General features: G+C 54.5%; 1 protein-coding gene across 1 annotated transcript in view; it reads left to right on the top strand.

Moving 5' to 3' along the window:
- Positions 1 to 3,745, top strand: part of TTLL8 (tubulin tyrosine ligase like 8) — a 42,081-nt gene extending 38,336 nt beyond the window's left edge. The window contains exons 11-13 of the mRNA XM_068561998.1: positions 73 to 316; positions 2,314 to 2,749; positions 3,221 to 3,745. Coding sequence (XP_068418099.1) covers positions 73 to 316; positions 2,314 to 2,749; positions 3,221 to 3,745 — 1,205 coding nt within the window. The remainder of the gene's footprint in view (positions 1 to 72; positions 317 to 2,313; positions 2,750 to 3,220) is intronic.
- The last annotated feature ends 18,674 nt before the right edge of the window (positions 3,746 to 22,419 follow it).

Genomic DNA, 22,419 nt, shown 5'->3' with positions numbered 1-22,419 from the left:
CCCGCGCAGCCCCCCAGCGCCGGACGGCAGGCGTTGTTCTGGGGCTGGGGGCTGAGCGGTGGCCTCTTGCAGACATAGTGTGCATGAACCACGTGGAGGAGATCCTGGAGCTGGTGGCTACAGACCAAGCCCCCGCCAAGCACCACAAGTGGGTAGTGCAGAAGTACATCGAGACGCCGCTGCTCGTCTACGACACCAAGTTTGACATCCGGCAGTGGTTCCTGGTCACCGACTGGAATCCGCTGACCATCTGGTTCTACAAGGAGAGCTACCTGCGCTTTTCGACACAGCGCTTCTCCCTCCACAATCTGGACAGGTCAGCGGGGGTCAGCTAGGTGCCATCGAGGGTGGGCTCCCACCAGCACCTGGGGTGCGAGGCAGGTCTCGTGTGCCCGGGGGGGTGCTGTGTCGTGCTCGGGCCTGGGGAGGCTACTCGACCTCCCTCTGCGAGGGGCGGGCCCAGGCCCCCTGCCCATCAGAGCCAGTGCCTTGAGCCCCCATGGGGTGTGCATCTTCTCCAGAAAATCCTAAAAGCGCCATCTGCCGTGTGCTCATGGGCACCAGGCACCCTCTGCGGTGGGTGCCGCTGCCCCTCCGCTGGGGAGGCTGAGTGGCCGGCCGTGCCCCTCCGCTGACCACACGGGCCGGGCTCGGGGTGCAGCTCTGCTTGCTCTCTCGGTCCCCTCAGCATGTGGAGGGAGGGGACAGGTAGGGCTCCTTTGGGAGGCTCCTGGGGACCAGCCCCTCAAATCCTGCAGTAGACCCTGCAAGGCCTTCGCTTTGTGAGCCCCCAGAGCCGTGGGGTGGGGATCCTGCAGGCGGGGAAGCTGCTGGAGTGTCTGGGGAGGTGGGAGGGCGGCTCTCCGACGAGGCAGACTGTGGGACGTGAGGGTGGCCTGAGGGGTCCTCTGAGGATGACCCCAGCCGTGCGGGGTTAGGAGAGGCCAAGACGATGCGAGCAGTACCCGATACAGGGTGCAGGGGGTGCCGGGCAGCAGCTCAGACCTGCAGGAGTGGGTGCCGTGGGGTGGGTGAACCCAGGCCCACCAGGGTCCCAGAGCGGGCAGGCTGGGTGTGTGTCAGGACGAGAGCCCACCAGCGAAGTCTTGGGAACGTGCCATTCTCTTGAGAGAATAGCTGCCGCCTCTCTTTCCAAATGGAGGGCCTCCGTGGCTCTGCTTTGTGACCACACTCGGGGTGCCCGGCTGGATGCCTAGGCAGCTTGGCGGGGGCTACAGGGGAGCCCGTCACTATCACGAGGACTGAAGGTTGCTTAACAGAGACCTTGAGGGGGTTCACTGTGCTCAAGCTGGGGGCTGTGACCACACCTGGGGTCACACCTGGCAGGTGACACCTGGGGTCACACCTGGCAGGAGCAGGCAGCTGGGACAAGTCCTGGCCGGCAGCTCAAGGAGCACATTTGTCCCCACCAAGCCAGGAGGGCCTGGAGGAGGGGTCCTGGGCTGATGGGGCAGTGAGAAGCCCACGGAGCCCCTTCCAGCCTGCCCGGCCCTGCCAAGCAGTGAGCTGTGTGCCTGGCAGGTCTCTTACCCTCTCTGAGCCATTTCTCCATCCGGGACCATAACCCTCTCCCCAGGCTGACCGGAGATTCTCTGAAATTGTTTCTGAACTGTGTCAGCTCCCAGCACTGTTTTCAGCTTCCAAAACTCTTCCGTGTGCCTGTATCTTGTTTCTTGTATCTGTCGTACGGGGGAGTACAGCTACCTCGTGGTCACAGGGACGGTATCACCACCCAGGACAAGATGGCAAATCCCCAGGCCCACGGACACGTTTAAATGAAAATGACTTTGAACAGGACCCATGTATTTTATAATCTCCTAGTAGATGCTATTCAATTTAAATCCTGTTTAGAACAATGCCAGAGTATAAACGAATTAATTGTAAATTTCACTTAGCCAATCTTTCTCGCCTTGGGGGGGCTGTGGCACTCCTCCAGGGACAGGTGGGGAAACGGGCTCAGAGGGTGGTACTTGCTGGAGGCCCCTAGTTGGTGGCCCCGGGCTGGCTGGCTTCTGCCCTGCCCTCCCCTCCCCACCCCATGGTGGTCCCAGGCCGGATGGGAGGGCCGTCCTGAGGTTGCCTAGGAGGATTAGGAGGATAGGGAACCCGTCAGAACCTCTCCTGTTGCGGTGGCGGTGCGCCGGGGTCAGGGCCCGCGGGGGCAGGGTCTCGGGGGCGGAGCCTCGGGGCGGGGTCTGGGCGGGGCCTCGGGGGGTGGGTCCCGGGGCGCCCGCTGGGAGGAGAGAAGCCTGCGCGCCCGCCCCCGACCCTGACGGCGGCCTTGCCTCGCAGCGCCATCCACCTGTGCGACAACTCCATCCAGAAGCACCTGAAGAACGACAAGGACCGGAGCCCCCTGCTGCCGGGTCACAACATGTGGACCAGCACCCGGTTCCAGGAGTACCTGCAGAAGAGGGGCCGCGGGGCCGTTTGGGGCAGTGTCGTCTACCCGTCCATGAAGAGGGCCATCACCAACACCATGAAGGTGGCCCAGGACCACGTAGACCCGCGGAAGAACAGCTTCGAGCTGTACGGCGCCGACTTCATCCTCGGGCGCGACTTCAAGCCCTGGCTGATCGAGATCAACTCTAGCCCCACCATGCACGCGTCCACGCCGGTCACGGCCCAGCTCTGCGCGCAGGTGCAGGAGGACACCATCAAGGTGGTGGTGGACCGCAAGGTCGACCGAAACTGCGACGTCGGCAACTTCGAGCTGCTGTGGAGACAGGTGAGGGGGCGGGGCGTCCCTCTCCCGCCGGCCACCTCGGGGTGGCCCCTCCCCACGCCCCGGGGGGGTCTCACCCAGCTGGCCTTTGCCGTCCAGCTTTCCAGTCTCTCCTCCCCAGCCAACCCCAACTCTGTGGCCACCAGGCAGGGGGCCCTCTGGCTGGGCTGGCGGGATGTCCGTGGCCTCCAGGCGCCTCTAGGCTGTTCCTTTTCCGACCTGCAGTGTCCTCCGTCCTCCTGGGGTGAAGACCCAGCCTTCCTTCAGGGGTCTTTCCGGGGGCCTGCTCCCCCAGGAGCCCTCCTGCAGGCCAGGCAGCAAACCCCTGCAACCTGGGCCCCCTGGAGGGGGGACCCAGTGGGCAGCCCAGCCATCGGGAAGTGTGGCCGGGGCTTCTCCCTGAGGCCTTACACCTGACCGGCAGGCCAGGAAAGGGCCAGCCCAGCACCCCTCACCTCATCCTTCCCTCCCCAGCCTGCAGTGGAGCTGCCCCCCTTCCCGGGGTCCGACCTCTTCGTGGAAGGCGTGGGTGTGGGGAAAGCCAAGAAGCAGATGCCGCCCATCTCCAGCTTTGACTTTGCATCTCCACTCTTGGACGTTCATCCACTAAGAGAGAGGTGCCCCTCGGCCATGCCAGGCCTGGCTCCGGGACCCCCACGAATGGCTCTGCAGCAAGACTTGAAACTGAAAGACGGAAAGGTACTTCCTTGCACCTTGCCTGCGCCCTTAAAGAGGCTGGCGGAGAGAAGTGCTAAAGTAAGGTGCGGCCACAGGGAGTCTGGCGGGAAGATAGAGCCCCCCACCTGTACCTTTCAGCGCCTAGACAATAAGGCCCTGAGCTCTGCTCTCGCCAAGGCCGAATCAGACAAACACTTGGATCCAAACTTATTAAATGTGCACCCGCTGCCGTCCCTTCTTCCGAGCGTGAAGACAGCAGAGAGCGCTCAGTTTCAGCCGCCCAGACCGTCAGGTAACAGCGCCGTGCTTGTGCCCGTCTGAGCCCCGGGTCTGCTTGGGGCTACCTGCTCTGCGTCCTCTAGGGTGGGGCGGGGCCTCTGGTCCAGGCACCGGCCTGAGCTCAGAGCAGGGTTCAGGGCGCCCTGGCCCCATCCTGGTCCCGGCCAGTTGTCGGGATAGTGGGGGGCCTGCTGAGCGCCGGGTCCCCTGCACAGGACCAGGTGGGTAACAGCCTTCGTGTCTCTCCCCTGTGGGGTGTGGCACCAATGGGGCGTTGAGTTTGAGATCTGCATAGGCGCCAAGTGCCGCAGACGGGAGGGGGCCGGCAATCACTGGGCCCTTGCGCTGTTTTCTGAAGCTTCTGGTGGAGCAGCCCCGCGTCTCTAGGGGTGGCCCGGCTGTGTCTGCACCCCAGTGCCGTTTCCAGTGGTCTGGCACCCAGCAGTGGCCAAGAGAGTGACACCAGCCAGGGCCACGCCCCCACCTGCTCTGCCCCAGGTGCACCTGTCTCCCTGAACTCACCAGAACACCTGCACTGCTGTGCCCACCACCCCCCTGGGTTCTCAGTGTGTGTGTCTGTCTGTCTCTCTTTCTCCCTGGCACTAACAGCCTCTTTGCCTGTCTGTCTGTGTCCCCATGGATTGTGAGCTCTCAGGGGCTGGGCTCTTGGTGCACCCTTGCACCTGGGGCCATGCCTGGCACATAGCAGATGCTCAGTACATGTCTGTTGCATCAGCACGTGTGTGGACCGCCCCCCAGAGTTGCCAGCTCCGGGCACGGTGAGCGTGTGCTTTCAGAGCTGGCAGGGCCCTTGGAGGCCACCTTCAGTCCGGCCCGCCATCCTCACCCCATGTCCAGTCTGGCACCAAGGTCTGTCAGCCCTACTGCTTAGCAGCTTGCCTCTCCATGGGGGCAATTTCCAGGTTTTTTCTGTAATGCACCGTGCAGCTTCCCCCAGGCATCTTCCTAGGAGTGAGTGTCAACAGGGCGCACACAGCTTCTACCTAAGTAGGTGTATCAGCTGTTGTAACAGAGTACTGCAAACTTGGTGGCTTAAACCACAGACATTTTTTCTGAAGGCCAGAAGTCCAAAACCAAGGTGTTGGCAGGGCCAAGCTCTCAGAGCCTGTAGGGAAGAAACTTCCTGTCTCTTCCAGCTTCTGGCAGCCGCTGGCAGTCCTCGGTGTTCCTTGGCTTACAGACGAGTCACTCCAATCTCTGCCCTGCTTCACACGGTGTTCCTTCAGTGTGTCACTGTGTCCAAATTTCCCTCTTAAAAGGACACCAGTTGTTGGATTCGGTCCCACCCTCCTCTAGTAAGGTGACCTCACCTTACCTTGATTACATCTGCAAATAAGGTCACATTCACAGATTCCAAGTGGACATGAACTTGGCGGTGGCGGGGGGTGGGGTATTAAACCTGGTGCACTGGGCACTGCAAGCGTGGCCAGAGGGACTGCACTTTGACCGTGGTCACGCCGTGGCTGCACTGTGGCCATTGCTCTCATTGGTGCCAATACTTGGCGTTGACAGGGCATCTTGTTTGCCTCTGGAGGGAGTGATGGCGCTCGTTTGCATTTTCCTATTTACTAATAAAATGGCCTATTTTCGGACATGCGTTGGCCAATTAGGTCTCCTGTCCTGAAAAGCACATCTTTTGTCTGATCGTCCTTAGAACTGCACATCTTTTTTGCTGATTTGTAGGGGTGACAGCCATCTATTCTGGATTCTCCTCCTTTTTCAGTTGATTTGTGTGGCAAACACTGTCTCCCACTTTGTGATCTGTCTTTTCACTCCTTTATGGTGTCTTTGGATGTAAAGCTACCTTAATTTTAATAAACTCCAATAGGTCAAGCTTTTCCTCGACAGTTGGTGATTTTTATGGCTTGTGACCTTACCCTGAGGTCGTGAAGCCCTCTTCTTCTAGGAGCATTGCTGTGACTCATACATTCCAGCCTTGAATGTTCCTGGAGCTGACTTGGCACGTGGTGTGAGACATGGGGGCCCAACCGCCCCTCCCCTGCTCACCTGCAGGCTGGCACTGTTGCATGTTGGCACCTCTGGACCTTCTGGTCAGCTCCACCATTTTGTTTGTCTGCCCTGGGACAGTGCCACAAGGTCTTCATTACTACAGCTTTGTAGGATGTCTTTGTGCTAGTCAGACAAGTCCTATAAGCTTGTTTTTCTTCCTTGAAAATGACTCAGCTGTTCTTGACCCCCCTACACCTCCATACAGGTTACAGAATTAGGTTGTCAAGATCCACCAACATAATTTTTTATTAAAATTAAAAAATTTTTATTGCTATTAAATTCATCAGTTTGGGGAGAACTGACTTCTTTACATTATTGAGCCTTAGAATCTGTGAACATGGTATATCTCTCCATAAATAAATCCTTTAAGATCTTTCAATAAACTCCTAGAATTTTCTTCGTAATGGTCTTGCACTTTTTTGTTGGACTTAGACATATATTTTTTATTTTTTTATTCTATTGTAAGTAGTATCAAATAAAAAATTTTTTTTCCTGCAAATTGTGGCTGGTTGATAGAAAGGGAATTGATTTTTATGAATGGATTCTTTTTTTTAAAAAATTATTTATTTATTTTTTTATTTTTGGCTGCATCGGGTCTTTGTTGCTGAGCGGGGGCTACTCTTTGTTGCGGTGCGTGGACTTCTCATTGTCGTGGCTTCTCTTGTTGCAGAGCACGGGCTCTAGGCACGCGGGCTTCAGTAGTTATGGCACACGGACTCAGTAATTGTGGCTCGCGGGCTCCAGAGGGCAGGCTCAGTAGTTGTGGCGCATGGGCTTAGTTGCTCCGCGGCATGTGGGATCTTCCCGGGCCAGGGCTCGAACCTGTGTCGCCTGCATTGGCAGGTGGATTCTTAACCACTGTGCCACCAAGGAAGCCCCAAAATGTAAAACTCTTAGTAGTAAATGTAGGTCCAGGAAGATCCCACATGGCCCCGTGCACCACAGCGACTGAGCCTGCGCTCTAGAGCCTGCAAGCCACAACTACTGAGCCCACGTGCCACAACTACTGAAGCCCGCGCACCTAGAGCCCGTGCTCTGCAACAGAGACGCCACCACAATGAGAAGCCCAAGCACCACCACGAAGAGTAGCCCCCGCTCGCCGCAACTAGAGAAAGCCCTCACGCAGCAACGAAGACCCAATGCAGCCAAAAATAAATAAATAAATAAAATAAATTTATTTTTAAAAAAAAGAGTTTTAAATTTTGTTTTTGACATAAAAGTCCTAATCCATTTGGAGTTGACTTTTGTATATGGTGTGAGTTAAGAATCGAATTTTAGTTTTGTTCATGTAGAAAATTTTTTCAGTTATTTTTTGAAAAATTTATTTCTATCCCCCTGTGAACTGGTATCCCACCTGTGTGTATGTGTGGGTCTATTTCTGGAGTCTCTATTCTGTTCCACTGGTGAGTTTGCCCCCCTGCACCAGTGCCACACTGCCTATTGTATCTGGTAGGGCAAGTTGCCTCTCTCTGCTCATCTTCATAAGGGTCTTGGTCCTTCTTGACCTCATTCTTTTCTATATAAATGTCCTAGTTGTTTTATCAAGTTCAACAAAAAAAATCCTATTGATATTTTGGTTGGATTTGCATTGAATCCATGGATCAATTTTGGGGAAATGGATAAATTAATGAAATCATATCTTTCTACCCATGAACGTGACATATCTCTCCATTTACTTAGGTCACTTTAAATTTTAGAATTTTCCCATCAGAGATCATAGACATCTTTTATTAGATTTATTTTTCTTACTTGATATTCAGATACTACTGCACATGGTGTCATCTCTCTATATAAATTTTCTCATTGTTTGCTGCTGGCATATAGAATGAAACTGACTTTTATATATTAATTTTCTATCTGCCACATTTCTAAACTCTCCCATTATTCCTAAAAATGTGTATGTATCTTCTTTTGAGTTTCTATGTAAATAATTATATCCTGTGTAAATTGCTTTATATCTTCCACTCCAACCTTCTTGCCCCTATTGTCTTGTCTTATTGTACTGGCTAGAACCTCCTACACAATGTTGGGCACCATTGTTGAATTCCTGATTTTAAAGAGAATGTTTCTAACATTTTCTCATTTATAATGACATTTTCTGTAGGTCTTAATAAAGCTATAGATATGATATATAGATATAAATGTATAGATACTGTAGCATGTTAAAGTAGTTTCTTTCTAATCCTTACCAAGAATTTTTATTACAAATGTGTAGTGAATTTTCTCAACAATTTTTTTTGCATCTATGAGACTATCTAAAGTTTTTTCTTCTTTATACTATTAAAGTGGTAAATAACATCAATAGGTTTTTCTTTTTCTAAGAAGTTGCCTGTAGCACCTAACATCAATCAATTTTTGCATGTTAAACCAACCTTGCATTCCAGGAATGAACCTAACTTGGTTTGATGTTGAGTTTGATATATGTCTGGATGTGGTTTCTTGCATGTGGTTAAAACTGGTTCTCAACCACAGTTTATTTACATACTACTGTGGATAGACATTTACATTGTTTCTAGTTCAGACTATTACAAATAGTGCTGTTGTGAGCACTCCTGAATTTGGTGAACATGTATACATCTTTCCGTTGGAATGGAGTTGCCGGGTCATGCATTCAGCTTTGGTAGACACTCCCAAGGAATTTCCCAGAGTGACTGTGCCAGTGTAAATTCCACCATAGTGTATGTGTCTTCCAGTTACTGCACACTCTTACCAACTCTAGATATTCTCTGTCCTTTTGTTTTAGCCATTCTAGTAGATGTGCAGTGGGTTCACATGACAGCTTCAATTTGCATTTATCTGATGACTGAAGAAATTCAGCCCCTTTTCATATCAACAGTCCATTTCAACGTACTCTTGCAAAGTACCTTTTTTGTATTTGGGCACGTTTTTCTGTTCCCTATTCCTGTCAACTTGTAGGAGTTCCTTATATATTCTGGATACAAGTGCTTTGGTGGGTATATATATTAAAGATACCTTCTCTCATTCTATGATTTGCCTTTTACTCTCTGAATAGTATCTTTTGGTGCACATACATTATTAATTTCAGTATATGCCAATATCAATTTCTCTTTTATGATTAGCATTTATGTTTTCTGTTTGTGAAATCTTTGCCTACCCCAGAGTCATAAAAATAGTCACTTCTGTTTTCTTCTTAAAGTTGTATGATTTCACCGTTCACATTTAGAGCTATGTTCCATCTGGAACTGTTTTTGGGTGTGGTGTGATGTAGCAGTTAAGACGCACGATTTTTGTACAGACGTTCAGCTGATGCAGCGTAGTGCATTGAAGACACTACATCCTCTTCGCTGTGTTGTACCATCGTCGCAAGACAGGTGGCTAGGTATGTTTTTCTGGTTTTGGACTCTACAGTGTCCCAATTGTCTATGTTCCTGTCTTTATCAAGTCAGGTTTTTGCAGCAGTAATGCTGCATAACAAAGACAACCCCTCCCCAACCTCAGAGGTACTTATTCATCAAGCCTCTGTTTCTCACACACCTTCAGGTCGGCTGTAGCAATGTTGGGTTCTACCAGGAAGGCTGAGCCAGGCTCCAGGCTGCAGGTTGGGCTGAGATCCACCTCACGTGTCTCCCCTTCTGGGGTCAGTGGTTCCCCAGGCATCATCTTCACGAGGCAGATGGTATCAGCATGAGAGGGCAAGTCAAACAGTGCAGGCATCTGAAAGCTTCTACTCACATCACATCTACCCAGACTCAAGTTGGTGGGCGATGAAGGCTACTCCTCAGTGGGGGAGGAGGAGCGGAGTGAATATGTTCTGAACGATAATCAAATATACAACAGTCTAATCTCCGGGTCACCGGCCTTCACTTACCTTCTGCAAACAAACTACGCTCACAGCTGCCCCCCACCCCACTCCAAAAGTCTCCACAGTCATAGAACCAGACTCTGAGTCTGGGATCTTGTGATTCTCCATCATTCCTCTTCATCTGGATAACTGTGAACCAGAAAAACAAGTTGCCCAGTCTGGCATTTGCTTTCCCTTCCTTACGAGCTGTGAGCGTAGCTGTGGCTGTTGCGTGGAGGCTGGCAGAAGACACGCGACTCCTGGGTTGGAGACGAAGGACTTTATCATTCTCATCTCAGGAAGCAGCGAGAGCCTCTGCACATCTGTGAAGCCACGTGGGGTGACGCAACTGTGGCCCAGATGCCTGCTACACACGCTGAGTTTGCATCACAGCTGAGGAACGCTGAACCTTGGGCGTCTACCACTTTCGTAGCAAGCAGTAAGCAAGCCTGCTCTTGTCCTGGAGGGAAACAGCACCTCACCCCCCAGGACTGCTCACTGCAAGCACGATGCTGAGAAAGGTAAATGGGTGATCAGGGCCTTGCATTCTTGGCACACCCCACAGAATGTGTAGGGTGCTCGGGAGACCCAAGGAAGACCTTCTCTCCCAGTGATCCACATCCATGCTGCACCATCTGAGCCTCTGGCCACTTTTCACATGCCACTCTGACCTGACCAGGAGAGATGGGCACCGAGCCCATCTGATTTGTCTCGTGTGCGTTTGTTGAAGACAGCCGTCATCAGGCCCACCAGCGGCGCAGACCTCAGCCACGTCCTCTGGGGCCCTGGACTCTGCACTGTGCGTCCCACAGGCATCCTTGCTGCCAACCTGCCAGGACTGGGTTTGCTTCCCCTCCTTGCAAGCTGTTGGCTGTGAGCTTAGCTGAGGCTGTTGCGTGGAGGCTGCCGGAAGACACGCGACTCCTGGGTCAGAGATGAAGGACTTTGTCACCCGTGGTGACCGCGAGCGCCGGCTGGTCTGGGACGCACTGTGGCCCAGATGGATGGCGCAGCACAGTGGGCCCATGTCACGGTGGGGGACAGTGAGCTTGGGGCACTTGCTGCTGTTTCAGGAAGCTCTTTGTCCTGGAGGGAGACATTACTTCACCCTGAGACGTGGCCCAAGTGAAGGGTGGTCAGGGCCTTGCACGGACAGAGTGCACCTCGAAGGACACGTAGGAGGGCACAGGAGACCAAGGGCTGTCTCTCCCAACACGAGGTACCTGCACGCACATGTGCTCGTGAGCACGCACGGACACACACACATGCGCTCACACACGCAGACATGCACGCACACCACATGGGCACAGCACAGGGTAGCTGGTCCACAGCACCCTGGATCCCCCCGGCAAACACTGTGCCCCCTTCCCAGGGGGAAAGCTCTGTGCCATGATTACGCTCCTTAATCCATTTTCAGTGAGTCTTGGCTCTGCCCCGAGAGGGCCTTTTCTCGTCGCCCTCCTCGGCCGTATACGAAGGAGAAAGTGGGGGACACGTTCCCCTTGGAGGCTGGCCGTTTCCTCCGCGGCTTGTAGCCTTAGGAAGCGGGGCTCTCAGGTCCTCAGAGCACAAACGGGCGCTGCCTCTCTCGGCCCAGGCTGGCGGTCCTTCTGCTAACGTAACCCTTCTCCCCAAAAGCTGTGTTTCTGTCCTGCCAACTCTGTGCATCAAAATCCACTCCCACATTCATCTTCAAGATATGTCCTTCTCTCCACCAGCGCTGGGACTCCGGGACCAGACCCACGGCCTCCCCAGGAGCCTCCTGTCCAGCCGAGGGCAACTGTCAGCCCCTTCCGAGCGCCTGGCAGAGGGCAAGGCAGCCCCGGCAGCCTGGTCGGAGGCTGAGCCCCTGGAGGCCTCTCTTCCTGTAAGTGTCTCGATTTTGTCTGTTGCTGGATCGAGATGAGAACCTGGTCCACGTCGAGGCTCTGCGGGCTCAGTGTTTCCCCACCTCCTCCTGGTGGGCCACCTTCCCACACTCAGGTCCTAATGTCCCACGCCTGGCCAGTCACAGGGAGGGACAGGAGCACAGCTGGTCCGGGGCTGTCCTCTCCTGGGGCCCGTGCGGGTCCAGGGAGGTGACTCGGCCGGGCTTAGGTGCTTCCTGCTCGTAGGAGCCAAGGTTACTCCCGAAGCCACTCCAGACGAGGTCGGGGTCCGCTCAGGGCGCACGCTGGGTTTCGAGGGTCCCTCCAGGAAGGCGCCCGGCCGCGCCACACTGGGCACGCGTGACCCCCCCGGCCAGTCTCCCTGCCGTGTGCGGTGTCGCTGTCGTTGACGTTTGCCTCGGTCTTGGTGCCCGTGGGAGAGGGCGAGAGGGTCAGCCTCCTGCAGCCGCTCTTCGCCCCCCCCCCCCTACTGCTTCCCAAGCCGACACCACCTATTAGGGTCTCTCTCAGTTTCAGGGACCCCCGGGCGTGTCTGAGTGGGTCTGTGCTGCGGTGACCGTGCGTGGCGCTCACCTCGGAGTGAAGCAATGCGTGATGGCCACGCGGCTGTGGCCCCGAGGGTCCCGCGGGATTAGCTGCGCTTGCTTCCAGGCTACGGCTGTGTTCAGGCCAGAAACACAGGATCCTCAGCCGCGAGCCAGCAGCTGCCCAGGGCGAGTTTGTCTCGTGACAGCTGGGCAGCACGCCAGCGCTTGCAGCCTTCACCGCACCGTGTGCAGGTGAGGGCAGGTCACCTGGCCCGGCCCAGCCAGCAGCTCGGGAAGTACACTCCACACCAGAGGCTGTTCTCAGCCCTTTGCGTTTCCATACGTATGTCAGGATCAGCCTGTCCTCCTCAAAAGAAAGAAAAAAAGAAAAAGACAGACAGACGGAGAGAAGGGAGCCTCGAGGGAGGGAGGGAGGGGAGAAGGGAGGGGAGGAAAAACTGCCAGGATTTTGATTGCGATCACCTTGAATCTGCAGAGGGGAGAATTGACATCTCTTTATATTGTCTTTCAAATCAAAATCATGATCTACTCTACTTAACTAGGGCGTCTTTGATTTTCTCTGGATTGTGTCTTGTGGCTTTTCAGGGTAGAGGTCTGGCACATCTTTCAGTAGATTTTTTTTCTGGCTATTTGGTGGTTTTTAATGCCACAGTAAATAATATCTCTTTTGACACAATGTTCTTAAGGCGCAACTTACAAATAGCAAGGACAGGTCTCCAGCAGACACGGTGCTGCGATGTGTTTGCCTTCATGACCACCACCCGGATGGAGAGAGGGGACATTGCTCTACAGAAAGTTTCCCCTGCCCCTTCCCACCCTGTCCTCCGGCCATGCGATGACCACTCTCTGACTTCAATCAGCCCAGGCTGCCGGGCCACACGTGGACCCGCACGGCACATGCTCGCCTGTGTCCGGCCTCTTTGGCCTTGGGCAGCCATGCTGAGGGCACCTGCGTGCACGTTTTCCTCGCCGAGCAGCGTCCAGGCTTGAGTGTGCTGATGGGAGGGTGGGTTGCTTCCCGCTGGGGACTGTCACAAATGGAGGTGCCCGGTCACGCCAGAGCAAGCCTCCACGCGGACCTGTGCATCGTTTCTCCCGGGTTTGTACCCGGGAGTGGATTGCAGGTCGTGGGGGACGCTTAGACTTTGCTTTAGAAGAAACTGCCCGCGGCCTTCTACGGCGTTTGCGGTGTCTCCACCCAGCAGATCATGGGAGTCCTGACTGAGCCACATCCCCGCCACCACTCGGCATCGTGAACTTCGTATTTTTTAGCCATTCTGGTAGGTGTGTTCTACTTTGTTTCCCTGGTGACTAGTCATGCTTTATGTTTACTGGCCGTTCAGATGCCTTTCGCTGTGAAGTGCCTGTTGAAATCTTTTACCCATTTTAAAATTAAGTCGTTTGTCCTTTTGTTATTTATTTGTAGTGGTTTTTAGATAATCTGTATATTTGTTTCTCAGATATGTGTACGGGTAATATTTTCTCCCAGTCTGTGGTTTGCCTTTTCACTTTCTTAGTGATGCCTTTTGAAGAGTAGAAATATTTTATAAAGGGCAATTGATCAGTTTTCCTTTTGTGGCTAGTGCTTTTGGCATCCGGCCTAAAATAACTTTGCTTCCCCCAGGGTCATGAAGATGTTCCCGTATATTTCCTCCTAGAAGCTTTACGGTTTTGACGTTCACATGTGGTCTCTGATCCACCCTGAGTTAGGTTTTGCGCATGGTGTCAAGTCTGTTTGCTTTCATCTGGACGTCCAGCTGACCAACCCCCACAACCATTATCGAAAATACTCGCCTTCTCCAGTTGAGTTGCTTTGGCATCTTTGTCAAAATAGACTCTCCAGAATGAATTCTGGTTCTCTGTTCTGTTCCATCGATCGTTTGCTTATCCTTATACCAATACCACAATTAAGTCTTAATTAGTGCAGTTTTGAAATAAGTTTTGAAAAGCGATAGGTAAGTTCTCCAACACTGTTTCCTGCCCAGGATCTCCTGGACTGTTCTGTCTTTTGAATTTCCATTTAAATTTTATTTATTTAATTTTATTTTATTGTTCCGGCCGCGCCACGTGACATGTGGAATCTTAGTTCCCTGACCAGGGATCGAACCCATGCCCCCTGCCCTGGAAGCATGGAATCTTAACCACTGGACCGCCAGGGAAGTCCTCCATTTAAATTTTAGAATCAGCCTGTGGATTTCTAGAGACAGCCTGGTGGGATTTTGATGGGGATCGGGTCAAAGCTATCGATCATTTCAGGGAGAATTGACGCCCTTACCACACTGAGACTCTCAATCTACGCGTATGATGTATCTCGACATTTACTTAGGTATTCTTTAGTTTTTCTAAGCAATACTTTTAGCGTGGGTTTTTTCATCAAATGTATTCCTATGTATTTGATGTATTTTTGGTACTTTTATACATGTATTTTTATCAATAAACTGATACTTTAGTAAATGGTGGGGTTTAATCTTTTTCTCTTTTTCTGGTGAGGACATTTCAGATCCACTCTTAGCAAACTTCAGTGACGCAACGCGTGGTTATCAACTGTGGCCGCCACGTCTTACGTCTGATCCTCAGACCTCGCTTACCTTACAGCTGAGTGTTTTGCTCCCCTCCACCCCACCTCCCAGACTCTGGCAGCCGGTTTTCTACTCTCTGTTTCTATGAGTTTGACTTATTTTTTTTAAGATTCCACATATGAGTGATATAAATGGTGTTTTAAATTTTATTTCCCAATTATTTGTGCTAATGTGTAGAATATCCCCATGGCTTTTGCACGCTGACCCTGTAGCCCACAGCGCTGGTGAATGGACCTCCGGGTCCCACACTAGTTTGTAGATGCCTTGGATTTTCTATGCAATCCCATCACCTCGAATGACGTCCATCCTCCTTTCTTTCTGGTCTCTCTGCCTTGTCCCTGTTCCTGCCTCACTGCGCTAGCTGGAACCTCAGTAGGGAGGGGGGCAGGAGTCAGCGGTAAGGTTTTCGCAAATACACGCTCTCAGATCGAGGACATTCCGGCTATTCCTTGCTTGCTGAGAGGTGTTTTCTTTTCTCTGTTTATCATGAATGACATAGAATTTCTCCACTGTTTCCCCTGAATCTAATGAGATGGTCGTATTATTCTGTTCATGTGAGTGGCATCAATTGATGCAGGAATGGGAAGCGGACCTTGTCTTCCTTCATTATCTTTCTAACGTCTGCAGAATGAGAGATGATGTCTCGCTTTTATTCCTAATATTGTCCCCTCCCCCCACCCCGCCCCCGCCGCCATCAGTCTCTCCACGGTCTGTCACTTTATCCAGCTTCTCAGAGGACCAGCCTTAGACTTTGTTGAACTTTCTATTTGCTTACTTCTGCTCTTACATTTGTTATTTGGGTTTGTTCTTTTTCTAACTTCTTGAGCTAGATGGTTGGTTCTTAATTTTCAGCATTTCTTCTTTTCAATACGTACATTTAGGGATGACAATTTCCCTTTATTTTCTACTTTAACTGCATCTGAAAATTTTTGAAATGCAGTATTTTGGGTATTATTCAGATCAGTATTTTCTAATTTTCATTACAATTATTTCTTTGATCTCTAAGTTATTTAGAAATTGGTTTCCTATAAATACATTTGCATCAGATTTTGCGATTAGCTTGTACTTTCTTGTTAGCATAATCGTATTTGATTGGAGCTGTGTCACTTCAACACCCAGACACTTGCTGTGAGTTGCTTTATGTTGTCAGTGCTCGGGGTGCCTGAAAATAGTGTGTGTTCCACGATTACTGGGTGTCAGAAGTGGGGTTGAGCTTGTTTATTGTGTCTTTCAGATCTTTTATATCTTTCTGATATTTCTTGTCTGCGTGTCCCATCAATTACTAAGCCAAGTAGGGTAACAATCACCTTCTTACAATCCTGACAATTTTTACTTTATATTTCTTCAGCCTCTGTTTTATTTTGGTTAGAATTTGCCTAGTATATCTTTTCCTTTCAGTCATTCTCTAATCTTACGTTTTAGATATTTCTCTGCATAAAATGTGATTTTTTTTTTTAAGTGAAAGCGGGTTTATTCAGGCAGATGCACACTCCACGACAGAATGTGGTCCGTCTCAGAAGGCAAGAGCGGCCAAAATTTAAATTCAGATTGACCACACTCTTTTAAACAGCACATTTAACATTTGCATTTTATGTGATCGTATATACACACAGATACATGGATTCTACACAACAAATTACTCCAGACAACAAATACCTGTTATCCCACATATTTCTGAGGGTCAGGGACCCAAGAGGGCCTCAACCTTGAGGTACTGGCTCGAGGTCTCACACGAGCTTCGGGCAAGACGTTGGCAGAGGCTTGCCTGGGGCAGGGATCCACCCCGTGACGGCTCACCCACACGGTGAGGGGTGGAGGCCTCACTTCCTCCCCCTGTGGACCCTCCAGAGGGCTGCCTGAGCGACCTCACCGTGGGCGGAGTGTCCTCAGAACAAGGGGTTCCGGACCAACCACCGGAGACACGCTTCCGTGGCCCGGCCTGAGAAGTCAGGCTCCATCACTTCCGCCGTGTTCTGCCGGCCACACACGCCTCCTGATGTGACGTGGGGGGGGCCTGCCCATGGGCCCGGAGGCCGGCTCTCGGGGCGTCTTGGAGCCTGACGACCACAGTACCTCTCATCTGATTGCATTTGATTTCTGTCTATTCTCCTCCCTTTCACGTCCCCCTTTCTCTTTGTTCTGGCCTTATTTTCAGTAACTGTTTTGTCATTTCGGTTTTTCCTTCTTCTCGTTTGGAGGTTACACACTCTGTCCCTGGGCTTTTAGTGGCGGCCTAGAAATTGCTCGTTGCTTCCTGAGGTTGTCAACGTCCGCAGTGCGAGAAAATCATACTTTTACTCGCACCCAGACGATACAGTGACTTTCAGTCTTGGAGACACGAGACGTGAGCATCGTGTGTTTAGGCCGCACCCCTCGCTCTCCTCCCCGCACCCTCCCCGTGTCTCAGGCTTCCAGTACGGGAGCTCTTTTTTATTCTCTCTTGCACGCTTATCTTGAAAGCGATGGGCTCTCGGCCCTGGGAGTCCAGCCGTTTTCTCTCAGCATCTTTCTGCTGTCCTGGCTTTCACTGCTGCTCTCAGAGATACTCAGCCGAGTCCACGGCTTTCCAAAAGTCAGCTGTCTTACCTGCCTGCGCCATTTACGACTGTTTTAATAAGACAGGTCTGGGTGTGGGATTTTATTTGTATTTATTCAAACTGGGAATCTTGGGACATCTTTATCTCACACTCGTGTCATTAATCGTTTATGAGGAACTTTCAGCCTCTATCACTTTATGCACCGCCTCCACCCCATCCTCTCCCTCCTGGCCTTTGGGGCTCAGGTGTGACGTTGCCCCCACCTTCGCCGCCCCTCAGCCCGTATCACTTCGTCTCCCGTTCACTGTCCGGTTTCCTGTGCTCACTTGTCTTCCAGGTCATTCTGTCCTCATCAGTGTCTAGAGCCCTGTGAATCCCATCCATTGAAACTTTAACTTTAGTTATTATAGTTTCATTTTTTAGAAACTTTACTTTTCAATAAAGTTGGTTATTCTTTTTTTTTTTTTTTTTAATTATTTATTTTTGCCTGTGCTGGGTCTTCGTTTCTGTGCGAGGGCTTCCTCTAGTTGCGACAATCGGGGGCCACTCTTCATCGCGGTGCGCGGGCCTCTCACTGTCGTGGCCTCTTTTATTGCGGAGCACAGGCTCCAGATGCGCAGGCTCAGTAGTTGTGGCTCACGGGCCCAGCTGCTCCGCGGCACATGAGATCCTCCCAGACCAGGGCTCGAACCCGTGTCCCCTGCATTGGCAGGCAGATTCTCAACCACTGCGCCACCAGGGAAGCCCTCGTTATTCTTTATAGTTCCTTTCCTTTGCCTAAAACCTCTAAATTGTGTGAAATTACACAGTTAGCTTATATTCTGTGTCTGATAATGTCTGATAATTCTATCAGCTGAAGTCTTTGGTCATGTCTGTGCTGTTTCTGCCGGCACTCTCACATTTTATTAGAGACGGATCATTTTCTTTAAAACGTTAGTTGTGGGGATTCTTTGCACTCCTTCCAGAATGCAGGTGAGCCCCTCAGAGGGTGGTGTTTGCCCCAGGCCCCTCATCTCCCGCCTCCTGAGGAAAGCTGCCCGCATCGCTCTAAATTCATGGGTTGATGCTTTGTGCCCTCCCCGCCCTGCCTGCAGCCCAGGGATAAGAAGTCGTCACTCAGACCTGTTTGGGACTAGCTCGGGACGCCAGTTTCTCTGGGATTTCCACCCACATTGCTCAGCACCAAGAACACGCCTCGCACTCTCTGGGGCAGGGAAGGTGTGTTTTGGGCTCACCCTTGCACCCGGGGTGTAACCTTTTGGGCTTGCTGTTTCTTTGAGGGGTGGGGTGTCTCTCACCCCTCTTGGGGGTGGCCTTCTGCCCCCACACCCCTAAAGCCTTGGCAACTCGAGCCTCGAGTGATACTGGTCTGCAAAGCCTCTGAAGGAAGGGCTTCCCCGCAGCCTCGACCTGATCATTCCTTGCTTTTTGCCAGCTTTTTGTTGCTTTTAAGATGTTTTTCATGTTTTATGCTCAGGTTTGGTGTTTTTCCCCAGAAGGGCTGGTCTGGATCCCAGAGTACCAATTCCTGAGCGGACACCCCGTCCGCTTTGGTGATGCCCCCCGTCCCCGGTGCACCTTAGGCCTCATCCCCTCCTCCTTCACCCCCAGGATGCATGATGCATGGCTCTCTTGCTTCTCAGCCCCTCACGCCAACCCCTAAACGGATGGCTCAGCCCCTCCTGCCTGCCTCATGCTGCCCCTCTGCCGCAGGGGCCTGGCCCTTCCTCAGCTTGGAGCGGGCCCAGGGCTCTATCCCGTCCAGCCCTGCGCTAGGCCTGTTTAGGCCTGGGGTGCATTGGTGGGCAAAGCACCGCCGGCAGAGCTGCCCCCTTGGCCGCTGTACCTGCTCACCCCTGAAGATTGGCCTCCCCACCCTGTGCCCAGGCCTGCAGTCTCCCACACCCTCATATGCCACGCAGGCCCTGGCGTGTCCTGTGGGTCAGGCTGGCCCCGGGCCCTGGGGAAGGCCCCATTCCTGGGCTCTGGCTCAGCCTCCGCTCAAGGGTCCAGGAAACTGTGGGCTGCTTTGCATAGGTGCTGGGTGGCCCCCACTCCTGCCCACCCCACCCAGACCCACCTGGACCCCGGGGAGGAGTGACTCAGCCCAGGGCGTTGGCAGCGGGTGGCTCTGGCAGGCGTGGTGTCTCAGCCCGTGGCATTCCTGGGCTGGGCCATTGCTGGCTGGGCACTGCCCTGGGCGCAGGGCCACTGCCGGGGCTTGCTCATTCCCCCTGACTGGGACTGCGCCCCCTTGCGGGTGGAGAAAGATGAGCAGGGCCAAGGGGACCTCAACCCTCGGCTTTGAGTGGAGGTCTGGGCTTTTCTGAGAGCTGCAGAAAGCCGGGTGGGTTCTGTGTGGGAGCAGGTGGGCTTGGGAGCCAGCAGGGACGGAACTTCCAGCCAGGTGCGCGCCTTGCAGGGGGGGAGGGCCGCCGCGAGGTGGGTGAGCCCGAGGTGAGCATGCTACAGGGAGCACAGTCTCAGGGACCAGTGAACGTGGCCAGAACGAGGTCTTGGGGCAGCAGGCATGGTTTTTGGTACCAGTGGGCCTGGTCTGGGGTGGTGGACATGATTTCATGCACTGATGGACGCAGTCTGTGGGCTGGTGGGTGGCCTCGGTGGGCGTGGCCTGGGGCCGGTGGGCGTGGCCTGGGCCGGTGGGCGTGGTCTGGGGCCGTGGACGTGGTTTCCGGGCGGATGGCACCGTCTCAGGGCCCTTCTCTCTCTCTCTCTCTCTCTCTCTCTCTCTCTCCCCCAGGGCTGCCAAGGGCCCTCCCAGCGCCGTGCCTAGTGTGCCGTGGCTCGCTGCCGCCCGCCGGTCCCTGCAAGCGCTGCCGCTCGTTCTGTGCCACCGTCCTGCAGGGTGCCTCCGTCGTGCCCCTCGGCAACGGGCCGGGCGGCGGCCTGTGCACCCCGTGACGCCAAGGACCGGGACCAGAGAGACGCACCCAGGCCCCGCGGCCTCCAGTGCGTGGCGTGTTTCTCTGTAAACCTAGACATAGATGAGGGACCTTGTACACAGAGCTATTTTAGCGAAATTGTGCAATCTTCACCATGGCATTTCTCATGGAGCCTCTGTCCTCACCCTCTCCCGGTGCCTGCACCCCATGCCCGCCCGCATCCCAGGCCCCTCGCCCTGCATCCTGCGTGCCACGCCACACACCCGTGTCCCCAAACCCACACGTCTCTCCTCACCCCGCAACTGGCACCCCTCAACCCGCACCCCTGCGCTGGGCAGGTGAGGACGAGAGCTCCTGGTGTGCGGGCTCCCCTGCAAGACCCCCCTCCTCTGGAGCCCCTCCCTCCTTGCTGGAGGGCCCCGGCCGGCTCCCCAGCGGCCCCTTGTTCACTCATTGATTCAACAAAAGTCTGGCTGTGCTGGTCCAGGTTCTCTGCACCCAAGCGCCTCCTTTCAACCTGGGCTGAGCGAGGGGGTGAAGGGGGTGCCTGCACTGGGTCAGACCCCTCAGATTGTGCCGCAGGTGGACTTCCGGGCCGTGGCTCTCAGTGGGCCGTGCAGGCTGTGGAGACCAGAGGTGGGGGAGCCCCTGCAGCCTCTCTGGGCTCAGGCTGGGGTGTCCCAACCGTCTGAGCCTACAGGGGTCGGGGGGCCTGCGAGGGGTCTCGAGGGCCGGTTCTTTGTGGACATTGGGAGGGTCTGTAGCCCCCAGCCCTCAGAGACAAGACAGGAGCCCCAGGGGACAGGGGCCCGTCCCCACCATGCTTCTTCCCCATGAAGTCATGTGGTTGGATTTGCCGTCCACTTCCGATCACCTGCATCCCCTTGGCCCTGGGATGGCGTGTTCAGCACACCAGGTGTGTCACCTGGTGGGTGGGCCTGTCCTGGGGCGGCCCTGGAGAGAGGGCCACTGCGGTGCCTACTGGGCCACGTGGGGCCTGTTCGCCGCTCCGGGGAGAGTCACTGAGTCCGGCCGTCCCCACCTCTCCCCTGGGTGATAATAAAACAGGTTGTGGGGCTCGCTCCCCGGCCTGGCCTGGAGGGCAGCACCTGGCCACACAGCCTGAGCTCTCGCAGCACGTCCTCCCCTGACTCACGCCACCCGTCTGACCTAGGGGCCCAGCGAGCTCCTGCAGCTCGACTCAGAGAAGGGGCCAGAGCAGGGGCGGCGGGAGGACCAGCCTCTGACTTCCTGGCCACCCCGAAACACGCCAGCCTGCTGCTGACCGCAGCCCAGGCCAGGCCCACAGGTGAACGCTGCTGGGCAGGCGCCATCCCCATCAGCTCTGCCTCACTGACAGTGCAGAGCGGGGGTGGTGACCAGAGCCCCACGGCGCCCACGCGTGCTCTGGACCTGGTGGGAGCAGCGGTGAGGTGCCGGCCCGGAGGGAGGGAGGCTGGGCCGTGGGCTCTGGAGCCTGGACTGGGGGGGCGGTGAGTGGGCAGGAGGGTGGGGCCCATGGTCTTGGGTGCTGTCTGCCTGTGGGTCCCATCCTCTGGGGCTGGAGCTCCATCAGATGTTTCCCAAGTTCGTTCCTGCCTCGGGCCTGAGCCCACTTCACGGAACACTCGGGTCAGACAAGGGTGCGAGAGACGGGCCGGCGGCCAGAGCAGCTGTGTCTGTACTGGGGCCACCCCAGGGACCCGCCTGCCCAGGGTGCCAGCCTGGGGACGGTGCCACTCCGGGTCAGCTCCTCTCCACACTTGGGGTGCCCTGTTGTGTTTTCAAGCAGAGCCCCAGCCCCCAGGGCCAGCACGACGGGGGTGGGGGCGTCCCCGAGCTCTCCAGCCATACACCCTTTTCCATGCCCCCTTCATGGGACAGTGCCCTCCCAGGCCGGAGGCGCTTACACCTGCCCAGCGGGTGCAGGAGCAGGGCTGGACACAGGACACCAAAGGGCCCCAGAGCCACACCTTGGCTTCTGGGGCTGGACAGGGTGCTGGGAGCCGCTGCCCGGAGACGGCTCCCCTGCCCAGGAAGATCCGAACGGGAGAAGGAGCAGAACGGACCTCCGCCCCCAGCAGAAGCCAGGCCCAGAGTTACAGGCCACGGGGCACTGCCCTCTGGGGTGAGGGATGTCTAGGCAAGGGCTCAGCAAAGGGGGGGGGGCAGCCTCTCACATACAGGCGAGTGACGGGGGCACTCGGGGTGTCCCCAGGCTTGCGGGAGTTGGGGCTGGCACCAGCGGCCCTGGGGGGCTGGCGCCATCGGCCCTGTGGGGCAGGCGCCTGGGATGGCTCCCACCCCTCTGCCAGCCCCGCTGAGCTTGACAACCAGGGCCACTGACCACCTTCCATCCCCCAACCGCAGGACGGGGGCCTGAGAGACAGGGGGACACCCAGGAGCCGTGGGGGAGGCAGGGCGGCT

The sequence above is a fragment of the Eschrichtius robustus genome, chromosome 13, assembly GCF_028021215.1.
Source record: "Eschrichtius robustus isolate mEscRob2 chromosome 13, mEscRob2.pri, whole genome shotgun sequence".
In the NCBI taxonomy this organism is placed as follows: Eukaryota; Metazoa; Chordata; class Mammalia; order Artiodactyla; family Eschrichtiidae; genus Eschrichtius; species Eschrichtius robustus.
Note: the sequence above shows the minus strand (reverse complement) of the source record. Positions and strands in the feature narration are given on the sequence as shown.